The sequence below is a fragment of the Erpetoichthys calabaricus genome, chromosome 12, assembly GCF_900747795.2.
Source record: "Erpetoichthys calabaricus chromosome 12, fErpCal1.3, whole genome shotgun sequence".
NCBI classification, from domain to species: Eukaryota; Metazoa; Chordata; class Cladistia; order Polypteriformes; family Polypteridae; genus Erpetoichthys; species Erpetoichthys calabaricus.
This window is the reverse complement of record NC_041405.2, coordinates 40,244,000-40,268,846: the sequence shown is the minus strand read 5'-3', so window position 1 is coordinate 40,268,846 and position 24,847 is coordinate 40,244,000. Positions and strand designations below refer to the sequence as shown.

Below are 24,847 nucleotides of genomic sequence, written 5' to 3'. Positions count from 1 at the left end.
CAGTACCTGATGCACTAAAAGTGTTAGTTATTAAACCATTAAATGACATTCTGATATCCTCTGATGAAGGAAACTCCACTGTACAGTAATCCCTCGCTACTTCGCGGTTCACTTTCCGCGGATTCACGACTTCGCGGTTTTTTAAACATAGTACACGTAGTAGTATTTCCTAGTCTAAGAACAACAAAACAAGTTTGGTGACTAAGTGCGTTGTAACACGGGCTGTGATTGTTACATGGGAGGGAGACGACAAATCACAGCTTCCCGCTTTCTAATCGGGCCTGTGATTGGTGCTTTGACTGATGCCTAGATCACACAGTATCTCTGTGGTGTTATGGGTCCACAGCTCTTCCAGCAAAGGCCGTTTTGTTTTAAATAAATAATCGCCGCGCTCGCGGCTTAGTGAGGGGGCGTGGTAGCTGTAGCGAGCCGCAGGGCGATCTGCAGTGTGGGCGTTTCTCACCTAAGTGCACAGGTGGGAAACTGCCCACATCCATGATTGTTCCTGTGGCTAATGGGCTGCAGCTGCCATGTCCTCCCCGCATATATAGAGAAGCGCGAGCCGGTTAAGGGGAGAGGAGAAGTAAAAGAGGAAAAGGAAAGATGAAACGGAGGTTGCAGGAGGAGGCAGGAAGCATTGGAGAGAGAGAGAAATAAAGTCGGTGCGAGCGAGCGAGCGAGCGAGTGCAGGCTCGTGTGCAGCTGTACAGGTAGCTTGGGTGTATGGCCAACACCCGAGGAGTAGCAGCAGTGGTCGCTCTCGCAGAATATTCTGAAGGGCAAGAGTGACTGGAAGGTGGATGACCGGTGAGGCGAGCCAAACAGCTGTAGCAGGACAGTATAGAGAAGGTCAGCTGCATTAAGAGCGTCTCGCCTGTTGCAGAGCCCGCATGGGAGAAGCAGGTCAGACGCTGACACTGTTTTTAAAGACTGCTTTCTGTTGACGTTTTAACCTCGTGTTAAAGGATTGTTATTCTTGTGTATTTTAAACCTCCACTTCACAACTGTTTTAAGGATTATTTATTTAAAGATGTATTGACTGCTCTACTGTATTTTGGACAATTGTTTTGATTCTTTTAATAAAAGCGGTTTACTTTACACTGTGCTGTGTGTGAAAAAGAAGCAGCGGCAGCAACTGCCGATCACAATGTTTTTACTGCGCAGCATATTCATCACCATTATCACGTCATATATAGCTATGTGTACTTCGCTATACAGTAAGTGTAAACTTATCTACCAATTTCATATTGCTTAGCAGTTGTCCCTGTTATTAATAGACTAAAGGGTGGGTTGTAAACAATACAGGGAGGGTTTAAAAACGTCCAAATACACGTTCAATAATTAAATAAATATGGTGTCCCTACTTGGCGGAAATTCAGTTATCGCGGTCGGCCTTGGAACCTATCTCCCGCGATAAGTGAGGGATTACTGTAATTATGTTGTTAGACTTAAGTGCAGTATTTGACACCATTGACCACTCTATTTTACTGCACCGGCTAGAAAATGATGTTGGGGTCACAGGCACCCAGGCACCTAGTTCTTATTTATCAAATCGATTCCAGTATGTACAGAAATGTGCTGACAGGACTCCATCATTATATACAGAAGTGAGATATGGTGTCATGCAGGGCTCAGTACTGGGACCTTTACTATTTTCAATTTACATGCTTCCACTGGGATCCATCATTAGAAAACATGTTAACTTTTACTAGTATGCAGATGATACCCAGTTATACCTTTCTTTTAGATCAAATGAAGTTTCTCCAATGTTGTCTTTAATTAGTTGTGTTAGTGAATTAAAGGAGTGGATGGTTGAGAACTACCCTAGGTTCTTGTCTATAAGCCGGAGACCAAAAATCATACGAATTTTTAAAATAAAATCGTATCATAGATAAGCCGGACTCATGGATAAGCCGAACGTACTATAACCTATAACTAATAGAAGGGAGGGAGGTCAGTGGTCTCACTCGCACCCATTTAATTTCTTTAAGGGGGGAGAGAGTGTGAGATATTGGCGTCTCTCTCACTCCCCGCATGGCGCGGTTGGAGCGGCCGGAGCGCGTTCTTTCTGCTCTGGGCGTCGCCGAGTCAACACGCGCGTAGCGGTCATTTAAATTGTGATTTTATATGTAAGCATATTTAAATATATATCGCGCATTTTTGCTGGTTCGCAGATTTCTGCGGACAATGGGTCTTTTAATTTCTGGTACATGCTTCCTCAGTTGGTTTGCCCAGTTGATTTCATACAAGGGACGCTATTGGCAGATGGCTGAGAAGCTACCCAGCTTACTTTTCTCTGTCTCTCTTGCGCTGACTTTCTCTGATCCTGACGTATGGGGATTGAGCAGGGGGGCTGTTTGCACACCTAGACGATACGGACGCTCGTCTAAAAATGCTGAAAGATTATCTTCACGTTGCTATCTTTTGTAAAGCTGATTCCTGAAAAGACATGCTGCACAGTGCTTCGCATACTTAAAAGCTCAAAGGGCACGTATTGATTTTTTTATCTGTCTCTCTCTCTCTCTCTCTGCTCCTGACGGAGGGGGTGTGAGCTGCCGCCTTCAACAGCTTTGTGCCGGCGGTGCTTCGCATACTTAAAAGCCAAACAGACATATTGATTTGTTTGCTTCACTCCTTTGAAGAGGAAGATATGTTTGCATTCTTTTAATTGTGAGACGGAACTGTCATCTCTGTCTCGTCATGGAGCACAGTTTAAACTTTTGAAAAAGAGACAAATGTTTGTTTGCAGTGTTTGAATAACGTTCCTGTCTCTCTACAACCTCCTGTGTTTCTGCGCAAATCTGTGACCCAAACATGACAATATAAAAATAACCATATAAACATATGGTTTCTACTTCGCGGATTTTCTTATTTCGCGGGTGGCTCTGGAACGCCACCCCCACGATGGATGTATAAGCCGGACTTATGTATAAGCCGATATTCTATTTTTTCATTTTCACAACTTTTTTCCTTAGATAAGCCGCGGCTTATAGACAAGAACTTAGGGTACTTGTCTTTAAACACAGATAAAACAGAGATGTTAATTATTGAAGGGAATGACACTGATCGCAACACTATTCTGTTATCATTTAACTTGGTTGGAATCACCATTCATTTTACTGAATCAGCCTGCAATCTAGGAGTTATGTTTGACTCTAGCATGTCATTTAAAGCACACATTACAAAGTTGTTCAAATCGTATGTGTTCCATCTTAAAAATGTTGGGAAATTAAGGCATTTTCTAAATAAGCAGGATTCTGAGAAATTAATTCATGCATTTATTTCTAGCAGGATTGACTGCTGCAATGCGGTGTTCACTGGATGTTCAAACTGTTCTTTAAACAGCTTCCAGTTAATCCAAAATGCTGCTGCAATAATTATTACAAGATCAAGAAAATAAGAACACATAAGTCCAGTTCTTAAATCCTTACATTGGCTCCCGGTTATTAGGGCAGATTTCAAAATTCTCCTTTTAACATATAAAGCCTTAACTGACCAAGGTCCGGCTTACTTATCTGGGCTTATCATGACTTACAAACCAGAGCTCACATTAAGATCTCAAGATGCCGGTCTGCTTATGATTCCAACGATTAATAAAATAACAATGGGAGGTCGAGCTTTTAGTTACAGGGTCCCTAAACTGTGGAATAGTCTGCCTGCTACTATAAGAGATGCCCCTTCGGTCTCAGCTTTTAAATCCCGGCTGAAGACTCACTATTTCAGTTTAGCATATCCTGAGTAGAGCTGCTGATTAACTATACAGACTGCATCTCTGTTGTTAGTCATTAGCACTAAAACATAAGCAATATGACAGTTATAATTTTTTACTAATCCTCACCTATTCTGTTTCTCTTCTTGGTACTCAAATGTGGCACTTGGTGCCACTGCCTACCTGCCAAGTTCTTTTGCCTGCCTAAGGTAAAGTCATCCCTGATGGAGGATCGCAGGAATCGTGGGGTAGAGGGGTCCTTTCATCAGATTGGCTGGCCCAGCGCTGTCTTAGCTGTGGAATGGCCAATAGGGAGAGGCAGCTTGATGGCCAAGGTCTCCAGGACTCAAATTCAAATCCTATTATGTGATATCTATCATCTACTGTTAAATTCTGCTCTGTACTTATTTTTATTTTACTATTATATTGTATTGAGGATTACTTGTGTTCTGTTCTGTGTATTGTATTGTATTGACTTCCTTCTTTTTGACACCCACTGCACACCCAACCTACCTGGAAAGGGGTCACTCCTTGAACTGCCTTTCCCAAGGTTTCTTCCATTTTTTCCCTGCTGGGTTTTTTTTTTTGGGAGTTTTTCCTTGTCTTCTTAGAGAGTCAAGGCTGGGGGGCTGTCAAGAGGCAGGGCCTGTTAGTGCCCATTGCGGCACTTCTTGTGTGATTTTGGGTTATACAAAAATAAATTGTATTGTATTGTATTACATTACCAATCACAAGCTTTTGTGTGATAGGCCTTCAGTTTGAGGTTGTAGAATTACTAGAAGCAGCTCTTTTCCTTTACTTATGACTAGTTTTATACAACTACTTTTGGACCATTTTTGTGTTTTGGGGGAAAAAAAAAAATCACACTATTAGCATGAACAGCCACTAACCTGTGAAGCCCTTAAAATGCACTACTTAACAATTACATTTTGGTTAATTTATTCTTCTACCAAAAATGAAAAAATGGGTATGCTATTTAAAGTAAGAAACTAGAGATTTTCACTTTATATAATATACCTTTCCTGGTTTGAGTTTCACCCAGACCTCATTTTCTGGTTTTCGCAGTTCAGCAGTCAAAGTCTGGTGTGCAGCATACCATTTCTCAACAAATTCATAGGAAACTGTATTAATAACAGCCCTGTCATAGTTATTATACCTGTAAGACAGGAAACAAAAAACACATTTTTGGTGTAAAGTATTAGTAGTTAACTCTTATACATCTCATTATATTCTATTTAGAAAGTGCAAGCAAACTTGAGGGTTGAGTTCAATACACTCTATGCAGGTTGCAGGTCTTTCCAGATTTCAACAAAACAATCAATTATGCAGTCAGTGTGGTGCAGTGACTAAGATATCGAATTTTATATCCAAGGGTTGCTGGTTCAATCAAATGCTATGATGCATTATGTGACTCTGAGCAAGTCACTTAATCTGCCAGTGCTTCAAGTATAAAATATACTGTATATATACTGTACATACGGTGCCCTCCACTACTATGGTCACCCCTTGTAAAAATTAGTAAGAAGGGTTAGAAAAAAATCAGTTTGCTGCAGAATAGTCATCATGCACTGAAAAATGAGAAACATCTGACTTTTAATTGAAACAAGTTCATTCAAAGAAAAACAAAACCCTCATCAAGAAAATTATTTTTTAACAAAAACACATGTGCCCCATTTGTTGGCACCCTTGGAAATTAATGTGAAACAATGTAACTGAAGCACGTTTACCATTTAAATTGGAAATTGTTAAGGTGATTCGAGTGTATAGGAACTTTGCACCTGAAATCAATGACTTCCTGATTAACTGGGATACAAAATGTAAGGAGACACAGAACATAAATTTCCTTAGGACCCTGGATGATCTAGAGAGATTATGTAACAAAGAATAGTCACAGATGCCATGCTCTGTATTCTCCAACCTTATAAAAGGTTACAAGAGAAGACTCCATTCTGTTATATTAGCAAAGGGAGGTTGTACAAAGTTTAAATGAAGAGGTACATTCTGGGTAGATTGGGCGTATGATGGGTGTCAAAAATGGGGTACATACAACACACAAAATGAAACAGAAGTAATCCTCTTCACAGAGCTAGATGGTCAATCTATAATTGCCACCTCAGAAATACAATACAATGGTACAAACTACACTGTTCTTGCACAGTGCTCCGTACCAAGTGCAGGTACACAGTGCTGTGATAACTCTCAATGTAAAATGATTCAGGGAGTGGAAGTAAAGGTGGTCCAATCCTACAAGTACTTGAAGGTGTGCATTAAGGAGAGGTTGGACTGGTCTTAAAACTCAGAGGAACTATATAAGTCATTCCGGTGTGTGTCCAGACCATAGTGTGTGTGTATATATCTATCTACCTATCTAAAGAGCTTCTGTAAAAAGCCAAATTTCCCCATGGGGACAAATAAAGTTTGTTCATTCATTCTATCTATCTATCTGCTCTCTCTAATCTGATGCAAGAGAGTTATCCTACTTTCCAGCTCAGCAGCTGATAAATGGGCAGTTTCTGCAGGTGGCCAGGGAGCCAGTTGGAAAGCAGAGTGGAGACATGTAAGTAGTAAAAAAAAAAGTACCTGCTTAATAATTCCACAAAAGTGTTGGAACTATACCTTCAAAGTGTAGTGCAAGTCCTTCTAACTTCAGTTGTTGTTGTGAGATTTGAAATTAGAATGTGTGTTTCAGTAAAAATGTTTAAAATCTACATTTTCTTAATTGTAATAGAAAAATTCAGATGTAACATCATAGTTGCAATCACCGACCTTGAAATAGTCTAAAATTATATCCACATGCTTATGTTTTAAATTTGTCATTTTTAACCTTCTTGGGAGTGGCTCTTAGAGGGCTAGGACCATCAGTAAAGAATAAAATATCAAAAATATTATAATTCATGATCCCCAATCTCGAAATTAAAGGTCACTCCACATGTCTGAATTACCAATCCCCATTCTTTTAGTTTTTTTAAAAAAAGAAGCAAATTTCACTTCTCGTATCTCATTAAGGCGTCAACCCCATGGGGATGATGTGGCCTCCACAACTTCAAGTACTTCTGATCATTTTTACTGAAAACACCTAACAGTTTACTCTTTATCATAAAGGTGCAATTTCCTGCACAAAGTATGGGGCAAAAATGGCCTAAAAAGTAGGGTGTTTTGGATCTACAAAACTAAAAATAAGGGAGGAACACCAAAAAAAAAGCAACATCTTGCCTAGCTAGACATTCGAGACGAGTCAAACGTTATATAATATGTGGGGGAAAAAAAGTAATTTCAAAGAGTTCGTAAATAATTCTGATTGCATAAGCAGTCATCCCTTTCAAGTCATTATTTAGCAGATGCAACTTTGACAGCAATATCATCATTAAGTCTTTGTGGGTAGGTCTGTATCAGCTTCACACATCTGGACACCACAATTGTTCCCTGTTCTTTTTTGCAAAACTGGTCAAGCTCTGTCGGGTTACAAGGGGATTGTGAGTGAGCAGCCTTTTTCCAAGTCCATCCCCAAATTCTCAATTTGATTTAGATCTTGGCTTGGTCACTCCAGGACATTAACATGAAACCATTACTTTTGGATTTCTGGCACAGGTTTCTCGCAGACTGCATCAGATTTTCCTCCGGGATTTCCATGTATTTTGCTACACTCATTTTATCCTAATAAGCATTCCATGATGACAGCATGATGTTCCCACCACCATGCTTCACATCAGGGATAGAGTGTTTCTGATAGCTTACACCAAACATGATGTTTACTCCAATGGCCAAAAAAGCTCCATTTTAGTTTCATCAGACCATAAAATTTTCTTCCAACTGACTTTGCAATCTTTCATGTAACTTCTGGCAGACACTAGCTGAGACGTCACATATATATTTATTTTTAAACACTGGCTTTCTGTTTGCAGCTCTCTCATAATGCTATGACTGGTGAAGCACCTGGGCAACAGCTGTCGTTTGCACAGTCTTTACAATATTATGCAGTTTAGCTTGATGACCATATCATATTCACTTTGGAACTTTGCCTTTTTTAAGGTACACTTTACAGGTACAAAAAATGTGGTTGTATATATTCCCACTGCATAACATGGGCAATTATTTTGTAAAAAGCTAAATTTGCACAGTTGATCTGCTGAATTACATAGCAGTCTCAACAACTGTAAAGTCACTCAAGGCCCCTTGTAACGGTAAATTATACCATTCTCATGACTACTGCCACTCTTAACACTAGAATTCCTGAAGCCTACGAAAAAACTAGTAATCCTGGCTGACCTTAAATCCCTTCGCACCACTCCGTCAGCATCTTTTCTCTTGTGAATGTGTCGATCAGCAAAAACTGTAAGCAGCCTACTATGCCATCCCTCCACCAATGCAGAAAGGGCAAAATGTACCCTCAGCTCAAGTCTGTTTATCTGCGTGTGAGTTGCCTGGAGTTGTAGAGGGTAAATAATATATCATTATTTGGAATACATGCATTTCATGTGTGTTCCGTGTTTAACAACAATCTATGTAACCACATCATTAAAATAGAAACATTTTTCATGTTTTAGTAATAATTGACAAAATGTAGACATGAAGTGTATAATGTGTGAAGCCTGAAGTCCAAATATCAAATAAACACTTTGTAGCAAGTTCCTCTTAGAGTTGGAAGAGGAGCCTGGCACACACACGAATCTCTTACTCTTAGGAAAAACTAATTTTATCGGGAACGGAACCAGACAGAACCTTAGCCCCAATTTGATCCCCTCAGCTGGAGATATCCTTTGTGAATTTACAAAAGGAAATAACCACCCAAACAATTAAGTTAATTAAACAAACAAAAACATATGTTATAAACAACCAAACAAAAATATAAACACCCTTTAAGCAATCCTACCCAAATCCAGAACAACTAAACAAAAACTAATTGATATGACCAACCCCTTGACCCTTCTATAATGCACTCCCCAGAAAACAGCGAAACAGAAAAGAGAGGGGGAAAAAAAAGGAAATATGACCATTTACAGACAGCACAAATATATTCACAGCACATACATATATATACTGTATACATACATATATATATACAGTATATATATATATACAGTATATATATATATATATATATATATATATATATATATATATATATATATATATATATATATATATATATATATACACACACACACACAAATATAAACTAGACATACACACTTCCCACATGTTCCCCAGTCCCTTTAATATCAACTTTATCTTAGCTTTGTATCCAACTGGCCTGGGAAATCCGCCGATAAATCCAGCGTACTAGCCAAATATATTCCACTGACTCGTTATATATAAAAGAAACAATCTCACCACGGCTTGGCGATGACTCTCACCTGGGTGTATTGGCATTAATGTCCCTCCATGGCAGACGCCAGCGTCAAAAATACAAGGCAAAGCCGTGCGCTCCAACGACCTTTCCTGGTTAGCCAGCACTCTCTTTTTTCAGTGTGCCCGAACCGTTCTAGTTACGGAGCCTTATTTGCTTTACTGATAGCTTCCTTGCTCATCCACCTTCCCAGCTCCTTCTTAAACAATCTTTTTTTTTTTTAAACACGCGCCGCCTTCCCTTATTTAAGTCGGTTCTCTCTCTTACGACATACAACAGCGTGTTTAGTCAAGGACCTATAGGCGTGGTTTGGCCCCCTGCTCCCCTTAAAGAGATGTCCGAGGAAATTAGTGTCTTGGAGGATAACTATTCCAAAGGGAGCAAGGGGCAGAAACAGATAATAGTACATAAAATATGTAGAAACCATTACAACTTTCACAAAAGGCACAAGTATAACAAAACAAGTGCGCTTTTATTCAAGAATATAACTGCAGAAAAAGAACTTGCGCTAGGGTGTGACATTGACACGCCCTTAATACAACTGCTTTGGTGGTGCAGCGGTAAGAACTACCGGCTCATAGTCAAGACATTTGTGGTTCAATCCTGGACGCTTCCATTTTGAGTAGTGTGCTGCTGTTATTCTTACTATTATAGAGTAAAAACACACATTTGATTTGAGTCTGTAACAGCTGGTATAAATTTATGGTACTTGTAAAGGTTAACGTTTTTTTCTTTTTCTAATTCAGTTTTAGTCTTTCAGTCATGTTCACGCTCACCCTGAACTGACACGGCTGTTTTCAAATAAAGACATGCTATAGCAGAGATAAACTCAGATAAGAATGAGGGTTCTACATCGGAGAAAAAGAACAGAAGCCCACCCCGCAAGAAACATCCATTCACATATAACAACAACACAGGTGCACCAGGCGTAAAGGCGAGAGATGGCACAAGTTGGATGCAGCAACAGGTCGACATCATTCTGCCAGTCAGTCTGCCCCACACCTGTCCTTCAAAGAAAAAGTAGTGCTTAAAGAGCTCGCTAAGGCATCATGCAAAGTCCTGTTTGTGATTATGTTTCGTGATGGTCGTTATACAAAAAACATTTATATGTTACTTATATAAAAGTCAGATCAAATGGCATTTACCTTGATTCATTTAATTATCACAAATGAAATGCAGAGCTTCCTCTGTTTGATCAACACGGGCATTCTCACAAATTACATGTGTACTGAAGTGACTTAAGCTGCAGGTGGAGGCTCCATGTAACTGTTGTTACGGTTCTACCTTTGTCCAGAAATGGTTTCATAAGCTTTATGACCTTAGTCTTGGGAAGTTTTTCTCTCGTTGGGCGACTGAGTTCTTTTCCTGAATAAAATCAAACATATTTGCACAGAGTGCGACAGGAGCTTTCACATACTCATCTCGCAGATGGCGTCTTAACCCATTTTTATTAGCAGACAAGAACTGTACAGAATTTATAACCAAACGAATCAATTTTTTTTAGAGACAAATACATCCTCAAATGTTTCTGCAGGAATACTCTGGGAACCCCTGAAGGCTTTCTTAAGAGGACAGATTATCTCACATCTTTCCTACAGAAATAAATCGGAAACCAAGAAGGTATCAGAGTTAATCAGCGGAATTACAAGAATATATCAAGAACATGCCAGGTGTCCAAGTGAGGCACTTTATAGGAAAAAGCAGGCTCTGCATTCAGAACTCAACCTCTTAACAACTAAAGAAACTTAACAACTCGTTTTTAAATCAAGACATCATTACTGTGAACATGGAGAGAAAGCTAATAAAATTTTTGCTCAACAAATCCACAAGCAAGAAGTTTGCAATGCAATTCCAACAATCACCAACACAAACTGAGACAAAATCATTGACCAGAAAAATATAATGCACACATTTAGAGACTACTATAAGTCCTTATATTCTACTGAGTTTAAAGATGACAAGACACAGTCTAATGCATTACTGAAATCACAAATAGATACTCACAATGTAGAGGAATTGGATAAACCTCTGGCACTATCAGAATTACTAGATGTTATAAACTCATTTCAAAGTGGGAAAGCAGCAGGCCCTGATGACTACCCTGCCGAATTTTATAAAAATAATTCTCAACGCAGCTAGCTCCCGTTTTATTAGCAACATTTACAGAAGCTAGAGACAATAAATTTCGCCAAGCAATAATCACCATCTTTCCTAAACAAAATAAGGACTTATTACAATGTGCATCATACAGACCAATTTTACTTCTGAATAATGATGTTAAGATACTCTCCAAAGTCCTAGCTAGAAGGATGGAGAAAGTGCTCCCTTTGGTAATATCACAAGACCAAACTGGATTTATTAAAGGCAGACATTTAGCTTCCAATTTTCAATGCCTGTTTAATGTAATATATTCACTCACAAAGTCAAACACCCCAGAGATGACATCATCATTGGATGCAGAAAAAGCATTTGATATGGTTGAACAGAACTAACTACCTTTTCACTACACTGAAGAAATTTGGGTTTGGCCCAAACATTTGTGCATGGATCAAACTACTGTGTACCAGCCCAGAAGCTTCAGTTTGTATTAACAACATTAATTCAGACTATTTTAAACTAGAATGTGGTACCAGACAAGGATGCCCATTGTTACCACTGTTTTTTGCAATCACCATTAAGCCACGGGAAGTTCACTGTCGAAATGCTTATGAGATAAAGGGGATTATCAGAGAAGGACCTGAGCAGAAAATTTCTCTATATGTATATATCCGATCCACAAAATCACTGTGCCTGCAGTCCTAACAGCACATACAGAATTTCAAAAGATTTCTAGTCTCAGAATTAATTTGAATAAAAGTGTGCTCTTTTCAGTGAATTCTCAAGCACACAATATTAGGACACCTTCCCTTTTTATCATCGCAGATCAGTTTAAATACCTAGGGGTAAACATCACAAGTAAACATAAATCTCTTTATCAACAAAATGTTGCCGTTTGTATGGAAAAAATTAAGAAAGAATGGCATAGATGGTCAACCCTTCATCTCACTTTAGCTGGAAGAATTAACATTGTTAACACTGTTAAAAAGTCAAAAGTGCGACGTGCATTCTTTCTCTGATGTAGAACCCTCGTCATCATCTGAGTTCACCTCTGCTATAGCACATCTTTATGTGAAAACAGCAGTGTCAGATTGGGGGAAGTGTGAACGTAACTGGGAGAATAAAACTGAATAAAAAAAAACGGTAACCTTTACAAGTATCGTACATTTACACCACCTGTTACAGACTCAAATCAAATGAATGTTTTTATTCTAAAATACGGAGTTGTGGAGGATCGAACTCGTGACCTTTTGATTACCAGTCAGCAGTTTTTATCTTACGCCACCAAAACAGTCGTGTCAATGTCGCACCCTAATGCGGGTTCTTTTTCTGCAGTTATATTCTTGAATAAAAGCGCACTTGTTTTGTTATACTTGTACCTTTTGTGAAAGTGTTTATTTGATATTTGGACTTCAGGCTTCACACATTATACGCTTCATGTCTACATTTTGTCAATTATTACTAAAATATGAAAAATGTTTCTGTTTTAACGATGTGTTTACATAGATTGTTGTAGACACAGAACACACATGAAATGCATGTGTTCCAAACGACGATATAGCATTTATAAAAGGTGTCATTTTGCTTGACTTCTCACTCTATACAACTCTAAGCAACTGACACACAGGTAAACAGACTTCAGCTGAGAAAACTTTGTGCGGTGGTGGGGGGATGTGATAGCAGGCTTCTTGCTGCTTATTGACACATTTAAATGACAAAAGACGCTGACGGAGAGGTGCGAAGGGATTGAAGGTGGGCCGGATTTATGAGTTTTTTCGTAGACTTTGGTAATTCTAGTGTTAAAATGAATATCCTTCCTAAGCTTCTTTTATATTTCAAAACATTCCAATATACATCAATAAATATTTTTTTAAGAAATTTGATTCAACCATAACCTTATTTATTTGGAATTGAAAACATCCACGTATCCAAAGGATGACCCTACAAAGACCTAAGGTGGAAGGTGGCATGGCTCTACCTAACTTTCAATTTTATTACTGGGCAGCAAATATACAAGCCATAAAAACCTGGACATGGACACAAATAGATGAACATACACAGGCTTGGTCCGCAATAGAAATAAAATCCGGCAGTACTTCCTTATATTCCTTGCTTTGTACCCCAATAAATACAAGATATCGCCAATATACTAAAAACCTCTTTGCATCCTACAAACAATTACACTCCAAATTTAACTTTCCCGCAACACATTTCTTTCACTACCTTCAAATTAGAAACTTTGTTAAACAGAACCTGCCCAATTTTCTTAATCTCCCACCTACCTCTATGCTGGAAAAAATATTGATTAGTCTTGAGGACTCAAACAGTATTTTCGTAATATATAAAACCACTTTACAGTGCCTCCCTTTCAAAGATCCAAGAGCACAGTGGGAAAAGGATCTCTCACTCAACATCTCAGAAAAGGAGTGGAAGGTAGCAATGCAAGTATTGACTCAAGCTCCATATGCGCAAAGCATACAATTATTCAACTCAAAATTATATATCTTATATATTATGTCTCGCTTGAAATTGTCCAAAATGTTTCCAGGGCAAGATCCAACCTGCGAACGTTGCAATCAAGTTCCAGCCTCACTGGGCCACATGTTTTGGGCATACACCAAAATCTTTAAATACCTTTCAGACAGCTTTGGAGTCACAATCCCTCCTAACCCATTAACAACTGTTTGGTGTACTTCCAGATGGACTTAAAGTTTATTACACTATTGGCACTTAGACTTATCTTGCTCAACTGGAAGAATCATAACTCTCTGATTTTAAGTCAGTGGGTAACTGATGTTATATATTATTTGAAAATGAAAAAAAATCAAATTCTCACTTAGAGGATCTGTATAAAACTTTTTCAAAACCTGGCAGGATCTAATCAATAACATTTTAGAATAAGCATTTAAATTGAGGAAGCAGATTCACTCCCCTCTTTTTTCTTTTACTCTATTTATCTTTATTCATTTATTAAATTGATCTATTTACTTATTTTTACTAGCTTAAAGTTTTGCTCTGCTGGCCTAAGTCTCTTTCTCATGGGTGGGGGTTAATTTGATTTGTATCTAACCTACTTTTGTAAAACGTGACTTATTTGTATGGAATGTTTAATAAAATTAAAAAATAAAAAAAAAATTAGCTAGGGGGAAGAATGTGGATTTCTCAGCAGAGACAATCTAATAATATCAAGAAAGAACTTCACCTCCTTCTTTACCATACCAGATACAATTTATCTGTAAAATGTAACATACATACTTTAATGCATTTCATCAAGAAAGTGATATCAAGTATAAATCTAAGGATTCTAAATGTGCAGAGAGCTGGAATATCATAAATTTAATGTGTTCTGTGTGGTGATCTATTGCTGCTTGCCGCTGCTGTCAGTTCAGGAGGAAGCCCCAGAAGCATGTAGAAGTTAACAACTGGGTTGGTTTTAAGATGATGTTTACGACAGTCTACTTTCAATGATAGAAACAGACTACGAGGTTGAAGTGGACATTTCAAGATTAAAGTTGAAATTTCCACTTTAAGCACAATAGACCTTTTCACTGTGTCCTTATTTTAAATAATAAAACTGCCTACATTCAGATACTGTTGTGAAGGTACAAAAAAAAAAAAAAAGACAGCAAATTTATGGTACGTATAAAAGTTAGCTTTTTTTTTTTCAGTTTTATTCTCCCAGTCACGTTTACGCTCTCCCTCCCTACCTCCTGATCTGATCCTAATAAACAGAGTCAGCATAAATTCACACCTGGGATGAGTTGATGCCGGTGAAACTCATCCGGGATAAGTCGGTTTTTCAAACGCAGCTGTGTAGTAGATTAGTCGAGCTGGATCTAATCATTCAAAATGAATGTGCCGCCCGCGCTGAGTGAAAAGCCCATATATATCGAGTCTAGAAAACAAGATCAGCAAGTCTTTGATAAGCTGCAACAAAATGACAAAAGAACAGGTGTATTTTTTTTCACACAAGCTGTGTGCGTGTGCGTGTGTGTGTGGGTGTTAGTTAGTTAGCTAGTTAGTTACTCGAAGGATTTCAAGATTTAATATGCACAAGGGGTAACACTGCAAAAACAGCCCAAACCAGAAAAGACAGCTGGCAAAAAGTGGCTGACAAATTAAACGCGTGTGCATTGTACTGTACTTACTGAAAGCAGCGCTTCATTTCCTATGTGTCAGATTATTATTTAATATGTCATAATTCCAGATCAAACGTGTGTACCACTCTCAGCTCCGGCACGATTATAATAATTAAATAATCCGGGGCGCGAGTGACCAACACTACTTTCTACTACACCACTTCAAATTACAGAGACACACCAGCAGGAGCAGGATAAAGTTGAAATGATTATTGATAGACAATACACATTATCACCGGGACAACAACAACAACAGAAAACCTTATATGTATAATATCGCGCTGCAGCGCTCCCCCTCCCCGCACAAAATCACAACACAAACCCTAGAAAACATACATTACTAATTAGGACTTTAGCAGATGGCAAACACAAAAAAAAAGAACAATGAATTTATAGTTTTTTAAAGTCTTATCTGAACTGTAGCGTTGAGCTCCGTCTAGCGTGGGGAAATGAGGCGCCGACCATATATCATATTCCGGGAAAAGTATTTGATCAACAGTTCCTAGTGCTGGTCCGTCAAGTCCTCTCCCGTATGCCTTCCTCTCGAAAGAAAAAATTATTTGGCTTTCAATGAACCCGGGTTCACCTGACGATATCCACGAGTGTTAATCCTTTCCCTTGTGCCTTTTCCTGTTATGGCTTCCTCCTCCTCTCTCCTTGTCCTCTTCTTTTTTCCCGCCACCTATTTACAAACGGATAGCTCCTCCCCGTACAGTCTGTTGGCCCTCCAAGCCAGGAGCTCCCCTCCCTCTGTATCAAGGGCTGGCCTTGACATAAAGGCGAACCACTAAAACAGGTATGGGAAAAGGTACAAACTTACAGGTACATAACACATATTCCGGTCGACCGTTACAGAGTTCCCCTCCCCAAACCCTCCATGGGGGCATAGTAGGGTTTCATGTTGGTCACATGGAATGTATCTGTTTTCATGTTACTGTCAGTTTGCCATTGGACTTGGTAATTAACGGGCCCTAATTGTTTTAATATTGTGGCTGGACCAAACCATTTTGGCGCTAGCTTAGATGTAAATCTGGATGATGCTTTTGAGATGTAGTGTGTCCTCAGCCAAACCCGGTCCCCTTCAGAATATGTAACCTTCTTTCGGCGCTTATTGTAAAACCGGGCTTGTTTAGCCTTGGAATGCACCAATCTCTCTTTAACCATATCTTTTAAATTTTCTAACTGCAAAACTTTGCAATATTGGAATGAATCAGGAGTTGAGGGAGTGACAAGCCGCTCAAGGGGACCCAATATCTGTCTTCCGAGAGCCAAACAAGCAGGCGATTCACCAGTACTCTCATGCCACGCGGAATTGAGGGCCATTCTTAACTCTGGAAGCCTCTGATCCCAATCCTGGTGGCGGGTACCGACATAGGAGGCTATCATAGTTTTCAGGGTACGATTCACTCGCTCCGTGAGGTTGGATTGTGGATGGTAGGCTGTGGTTTTCTTATGGGTTACCCCCCATTCCTTCATGAAACTTTCCATCTCAGAGCTGGTAAATTGTGGACCTCTATCGGAAACGATGACCTTTGGAACCCCCCAGCGGGCAAACATCTCATTCCTTAGGATGGAGCACAGCCGTTCAGTTGTTGAATTTGGCAAAGGAAAAAGCTCCACCCATTTAGAGTAATAATCTACCACCACTACCAGGACGGTCCTCTTGTTCTTACTTGGTGGTAATGGACCCATAATGTCAATTCCCCACATCTCTCCTGGTTCAGTGATATTTGTTGATTGCAGTTGTCCTGCCGGAAGCCCAGGTGGGTTTTTGTACTGCTGGCATATGGTACAGGTTCTCACATGTTTCCACACGTCCTTCCTCACGGTGGGCCACCAGGCTACCTCTAATATCTTTTTTAGAGTCTTCAATCTGCCAAGGTGACCGCCGAAAGGGCTGTCATGAAAATAAGCCAAGAACTCTGGAAGAAGAGCCTCGGGGACGACTAGTTGGTATTTCTCACCCCCGAGTTTCGATGGCACACAGCGATACAATATCCCTTGGAATTCTTGGAAATGAATGCGTCCCGTCCGCGACCCAGAGTTCTCCCTTACCTCCCGACAAACCAGACTGTTATCCTGGGCTCGGGCTATATCTGATACGTCAAGTGGAAGGTCCCAACGGCGAGTCGAAATCAGGGCAATTGACGAAACTTCCCTAGGCTCTGGAACCCGGGACAGCGCATCTGGAACCACATTTCCACAACCCCTTCGATAAAAAACCTTAAAGGTGAACTGCTGGAGACGAAGAACCCATCTGGTGAGTCGTGAGGACATCTTCGAGCAGTTAAATGCCCAAGCCAGAGCACGGTGGTCAGTATACACCTCGAACAATGATCCCTCAAGATAATGACGCCACTTTTCCACTGCCCACACGACTGCGAGACACTCCTTCTCGGATGCTGAATAATTTAGTTCGGGGCCACGGAGAGACCTTGATGCATAGGCAATTACTCGTTCTTCTCCCTCTTTGAACTGCGTTAATACAGCCCCCAGCCCCACATTACTAGCGTCGGTCTGGACTTGGAAGGTGAGCAGTGGAATAGGTTGTGCCAAAACTGGAGGTTCCATCAGATGTTTCTTTAGATGCTCAAATGCCTTTTGGCACCCTGGAGTCCATTGCCATGAGGTTCCCTTCTTCAGCAGGCGATGTAATGGGTCTGCAGTGTCTGCTAATCTGGGTATGAACTTGTGGAACCAACCCACCATTCCCAAGAAACGCTGAAGGGATTTAATGTCCGAAGGTGGTGGGTAGTCCACAAGGGCCATGATTTTCTCTGGATCCACCCCAATACCTTTTGCAGATACCACATGACCGAGGAAGGTAAGTTGAGATTGTCCGAGGTGACACTTACTGATGTTTAGGGTCAGTTGAGCCTGCTGAAGCCGATAGAAGATCTCATTTAGGTCCCGGAGGTGTTGCTCTATTGACGAAGAGAAGACAATGATATCATCAATATAGACAAAACAGTTCTTCCCAATCAGCCCCCGCAGCACTTGTTCCATTAAGCGTTGAAAAGATGCCCCTGCATTCTTCAGGCCGAAAGGCATTACTCGGAATTGGAATAAGCCATCAGGAGTGATCACAGCAGTCTTGGCCACACTGTCTTCTCCCATGCATACCTGCCAATATCCCGATTGTAAATCCAAAGTGCTAAAAACCACTGCGCTGTGTAAGGATTCTAAAATTTCATGCACCAGGGGCATAGGATATGCATCACTGGTAGTTTTGGCATTCAGTCCACGGTAATCCACACAAAAACGAAAGGTTCCATTGGTCTTACGCACCAAAACCACCGGGGATGCCCAGGCCGAGGTAGAGGTTTCAAGAATACCTTCCAGCAGCATACGATCAACCCACTCTTTGATAACCTTTCTCTTCATAGGAGAGACCCTGTAAGCTCTTTGACGGACAGGGACTTCATCAACGGTGTATATATGATGGTGAATAACCTCCGTACGCCCAAGTTTGTCCGTCCATACCATGGGCCATCTCCTCAGAATAGGTTGCACCTCGCAGGGCTGAGAACAAATGCTTTCCTCCACAGGGCTGATATCTTTAACTGGTACTGCAAAGTAGTAATTTACTTTTGGCCAGTGTAATTCATCACGCCCTCTTACCTCAAAACTGAACACCCCCCCTCCAGGCATTACGTATTCATGAGTCCTTGGGTGTAAAATGATGTCGGCTGCCACGATGGAATCCAGCCCTAAGAGCAGTGGCATAGACAGGAATGCATCCTCCAAGACATACACCTCGACTTCCCAAGATATATTTTGCAAGTTAAACTGCATTCGAACCTTGCCACTATCTCCATATGCTCGCCCGTCTGCCAAGAAGAACTTTACTGTGCCGCCTCCCTTCAGTAGCTCGCCGGGCAACTTTATTTTTTCCCACAAGCTGCGATTAATTAAGGTAAACGTGCTCCCTGTATCAATGACCGCATCCCCGATGATGTCCCGCACACTCACCGGTACCACTAGTAAGGGCAACTGTGCGCTTAACATGGTGAGCTCAGCCCCCACTGACCGATCCTTGTTCTTCGGGTAATTGACCTTGGGTGCATCCCTGCTAGAAGTGTCTCTGGGAGGATCTTTTTTACCCCTCATAGCAGCCCAATCCTTCTCGATCAAGGATCCGATTTTTACCATGGACTGTACAGAACTCACCGTGCCCCTAAGTGCTACCGCAAGCCGCGGGTTACAAGCACCCAGAATGCGTCTAACCATGTGTTCTTCTGACATATTGGGGTTCCATTTTAGACAGAGCGCACGGTATTCGTAAACAAAGTCTCTGATGGGTTGAGATGGACCCTGCCGAGCGGCCAGGAGCTGTTCTTCGACTTCAGTTTGGTAGTCAGCAGGTAAGAAGGCCTCCAAAAAAGCCGTACGGAAAGATGCCCAGTCCTTAATATTATTCTTTTCTGCCTGCCACCAGTGGCGCGCTGGTCCCTGTAGAGACGTACTCAAGAAGCCCATCAATTCAGCTATCGTTAATGGGTGCAGTTCTAAAAACGCGTCTGCTTGTTCAATGAATTGAAGCACCTCTGCCGATTTACAGGAGGTTTCCAGTTTTGGAAACTCCAGCCGTACAGCAGCTGCAGCAGTAGAGGAGTAGGACGGCCGCGCTTCCACCAATAGCGTCGATCGGCGCAGAGTTTGAAAGTACGTAGTAATACTCCTCCTCATCGCGTCCTGTATTTCTACCTCCCATTGCTGATCGCGCCGCAGTAAGCAGTGTACCAGCTTTTGTTCCAGACTTCTTAGACGTACATGAACCCACTCCCGCAACTCGGCCCCCGCCGAATCCACGTATCCATGCAGAGCTTCTTCCCGAGCTACCGCCCCTTCACTCATTTCATCTATCCGGACTTGAAGCTCGTCCAGCTGCACCTGCACCTCTGCCCATGGGGGCTGCAAGTTCAGTGAGGCATCCATAAATTCCTGACCCTGGCTCTTCGGAGTTGAAATATATAAAGTGTCTAGCAGGCTCGCTGCCTCATCCACCTCTTCTTGTGCTCTGACCGTAACGTGGCGACCTAGCAATTCACCTCGCTCCGGCGTTGCACAAGAGTCGGCAAACCGCTGCTCAGTGCTCTCAGTCGACATCCTGACGGCTTGTGTGTGGCAAAAAAGAAATACGGTGGATAATATTTAGTCAACCGGCTCCCCGTACGGGCCACCAATAATCTGTACCGCTCTCAGCTCCGGCACGATTATAATAATTAAATAATCCGGGGCGCGAGTGACCAACACTACTTTCTACTACACCACTTCAAATTACAGAGACACACCAGCAGGAGCAGGATAAAGTTGAAATGATTATTGATAGACAATACACATTATCACCGGGACAACAACAACAACAGAAAACCTTATATGTATAATATCGCGCTGCAGCGCTCCCCCTCCCCGCACAAAATCACAACACAAACCCTAGAAAACATACATTACTAATTAGGACTTTAGCAGATGGCAAACACAAAAAAAAAGAACAATGAATTTATAGTTTTTTAAAGTCTTATCTGAACTGTAGCGTTGAGCTCCGTCTAGCGTGGGGAAATGAGGCGCGACCATATATCATATTCCGGGAAAAGTATTTGATCAACAGTTCCTAGTGCTGGTCCGTCAAGTCCTCTCCCGTATGCCTTCCTCTCGAAAGAAAAAATTATTTGGCTTTCAATGAACCCGGGTTCACCTGACGATATCCACGAGTGTTAATCCTTTCCCTTGTGCCTTTTCCTGTTATGGCTTCCTCCTCCTCTCTCCTTGTCCTCTTCTTTTTTCCCGCCACCTATTTACAAACGGATAGCTCCTCCCCGTACAGTCTGTTGGCCCTCCAAGCCAGGAGCTCCCCTCCCTCTGTATCAAGGGCTGGCCTTGACATAAAGGCGAACCACTAAAACAGGTATGGGAAAAGGTACAAACTTACAGGTACATAACACATATTCCGGTCGACCGTTACACGTGAGCACAAGGAGAACATGGGAACAGGTTAAAGTGAAGTACAAGAATATACTTCAAACTGGTAAATTTTGGTATATAACTATTTAAAGAATTGTTGACATAAAGAATCATATATAATGTAAAGAACATTAATTTTAAAGCTAATAAGAAGGCAGACAAGCAAAAAACAGGTGGAGGTCCACGCGGTCCAGACCTAACGCCTGCAGAAGAGTTGGCTCTCCAGCAAAATGCCCATCGCCCTGTTTCTGAGGGCATTCCAGGGGGAAGGTCCTCCTCAGAACCAGTGGCAGGATGCAGTGGTCACTTCATTTCAGGTAAAGGATGGTCATTGCATATATTTGTCCTCAATGTGTGCCATAGGTATGTTCCATATGGCCATCTTTTTGTGTTGGGTCAGTTGCAGGGAATGTCATGTCCCTAGAGCCTGTGTCTGACCAACGAGATACTGACAAAGGTCAAATATTTGATGGAGACACTGTGTCTGATTATTCATAAGGAGGAGAGGTACATTTTCCAAATAATGTTTGATCAAACTCCACTCTGATCAGTCCCATGTGCCCCAATCACATTTGGAAATCCTGGGTAATGAGAATGTTAGGCTGATTGTGAGATTCTTTATGGAACTGTGGGTGTTTTTGCCTGTGGGTTGTCTACATGCAATGGCATGAAACGCCTCTTTTATTGTGTGCACACACAGGCGTCCAGGAAACACTATGAAAACCCGAAGGAAATATTTCAGAGCCAAACAGACTTTATGAATTGCCTGACAAACTGCACTTTTAGATAGATTTTCTGCATTGCCTACAGTATATAAAAAAGTGCCGCTTGCAAAAAACCTCAAAGCAATGCATACTGTCTGTGTGGTTGTGAGAGCCCAACTTCGCCAAGTTTGACTTTGAATAAATTTTTGAGGTACAATATTCCCCCTCGGCTAAAGCAGTATCTTTCGAAAGGAATTTTCTTCTGGGAGCAATAAAGGATCTTGCCGATCGCGCAAAACCCTCTCTATATGAAATTCTCTTCTTATAATTTGCGTACCGATATCAATTGGTCGCTCATTCATGAACGGCAAAGTCATGACTGAATGAATTCTACGCATGGACACTGATTAAGTGTGTGAGCTAATCCTTGTTTACATAGAACAAACCTGCTCGTTTGAGGATTTGGATGTGTTGCTATGACAACACATCCAGCAAGAGTTTTGAAAAACTGACAGATCCAGGATCAGGCCAAATCGTCAACAATTACATCCGGCTAAACGAGTAATGCACGTACGAAAAATACCCCCCTGATCTGATGCTGTTAGTTTTCAAATAATATTGAATTAGTGCAATGATGTTTTCTGACTGGTACTATTCAGTTCATAAAATAATTTATTCAAAATGTCACATAAATTTGCCTCTTTCTTTTTTCCCCAGTGCTGTGTTGACATCATGCAACAGAAGGTGTGAGCTTATTCAGTGCTAACAGGAACATGCAAGTGGTCAGTCGATGTCTGCTACAACATGCTTGACCTGGAGGCGATAACTGGACATCGATAAGCTTCTATTCCAAGACCGCCGCTTCCTCCAGGAAAGCAACCTCAGTGTCAGGTGCTCCTTCAATGTAACATGTCATAAATGTAGGAAGGACGGTCCTTAGGTGTGTGGGAACTGTTAACATTTTAATTTGATGATTGTATATAGCGCAGAACTGACCTCTCTGTACTATTCTTTCCTCTGCATGTCCTGGAGTACAAAAGAAACACCACCATGCATCAAAATGTGGAGACTGGGCAAGATCGGGGGTGGAAAATGAATGAATATGAATAATGTTGCATCAGTGCCACAATTGTTTTCGAAATATTCTATACAGGTCATAAAATTAATTATTCCAAATATCATATATACCTATGTCTCTGTTTTTTTGTCAGTGAGGCTTTGACATCTTGGACCATATGGTATATACTAACTCAGCGTGAGCAGGAACATTCAATAAAACTGAATAAAAAAAATTCAAGTGACAATGAGATACCAAGAAGGCAGATTCACCAGTATTTGTGTGTCAGCTTTTATCCCTCCAGATCTGAGAATATCCAGTTCTGGGGTGGTGTAAATGGTTGTATCGTGATTGTGACTAAAAGAATAAAAGTGTAAAAAAAAAAATGTTACAGACGCAAATCAAATGTATGTTTTTATTGTATACTATTAACAATAACAGCAACACACTACTCAAAATGGAGGCGTACAGTACTCAAAACGGTAAATTTGCGAGGCAGCCAGGATCGAATCGGCGACCTCTTGATTACATGTCAGCAGTTCTTACTGCTGCACCACGGAAGCCGTCATATTAAACTTGTACCTTTTATAAAAGTTTTTATTTGATATTTGGACTTCAGGCTTCACACATTATACAGTTCATGTCTACGTTTTGTCATCTATATATATAAAATCCCTATGTGCGTCCAGGTGCCCATGTGTGGGTGTCTTCTGGTGAAGTGCGCATGCGCGGGGCACGGTGCGATGCGCAACATTACTGTCAGAGAAAGTTAGAGGCGTTTTACGGAAATACAAACCAGTATGACTGCGAGAGGAAATTAAAAGGTACACAATACAGTGACGCATATTACAGCCACATACAAACCAGTATTACTGTCAGAGGAGATTAAAGGCATATTACCGACGCGCACGCCTGTATTACCGGCAGAGAAAATTAAAGGTATATTATGGACGTACAAGCCAGCGGACGTACAAGATGGTATCCTTCAATAAGGGCACGCACAAAAAGGCAAGCCTCAAAAGGGCGACCTCAAGTGGGCACAGCGAATAAAGGCGAACGTAAATAAAGATCTGCACCTTTGTTGCTCTTCACATATTCCAGAGCCATTTGAACTAAATTATCTACAAACGTCTTTATTCGCTGCGCTGAATTGAGGTCACCCTTTTGAAGCTCGCCTTTTTGTGCGCGCCCTTATTGAACAGAGCCGTACGAGACAGTATTACTGTCACAGAAAATTAAAGACACAATACATGGCGGCAGCCCATGAAGAACGGTCAGCTCAGCAAGTAAACATCAACAAAAGAAAGGCTGAAAGAAAGAAAAATACGAGCAACAAAAAGAATGAGGTCAAAGTCCCTTGCCATTTAATATAGACTGTTCCTACTAATGTTTATGCACTACTGTTCTAGCGCCCGTTATTGTAACGGGCTAAATGACTAGTTTATTACTAAAACATGAAAAATGTTTCTGTTTTAATGATGTGTTTACATACATTGTTGTTGACACGGAACACACGTGAAACATATGTATTCCAAATGATGATATATTATTCACCCTCTACACCTCCAGGCAATACACTCCAAGATAAACACTGAGCACTGAGAACTTTCTTTGCGAATTGAACTACGGCGGTGGGTGGTGGGATGGGATAGCAGGCTGCTTGCAGCTTGTGTTGATTGACACATTTACAAACACAAAAGATGCTGACAGAGAGGTGCGAACGGATTTAAGGTGGGCCGGGATTACGAATTTTTCGTAGGCTTTGGTAATTCTAGCGTTAAAAGTATATTACAAACAGTTTTGTAAAATGTCATTCCAAAACTTTACAAG

At 41.0% G+C, this 24,847-nt stretch overlaps 1 protein-coding gene across 2 annotated transcripts in view; it reads right to left on the bottom strand.

Moving 5' to 3' along the window:
• tmlhe (trimethyllysine hydroxylase, epsilon) overlaps positions 1–24,847 on the bottom strand; it is a 294,616-nt gene that overhangs the window by 14,776 nt on the left and 254,993 nt on the right. For both annotated transcript variants that reach the window (XM_051934393.1, XM_028815427.2), the window contains one exon: positions 4,727–4,865. In XM_051934393.1, the coding sequence (XP_051790353.1) occupies positions 4,727–4,865 (139 nt within the window). The remainder of the gene's footprint in view (positions 1–4,726; positions 4,866–24,847) is intronic.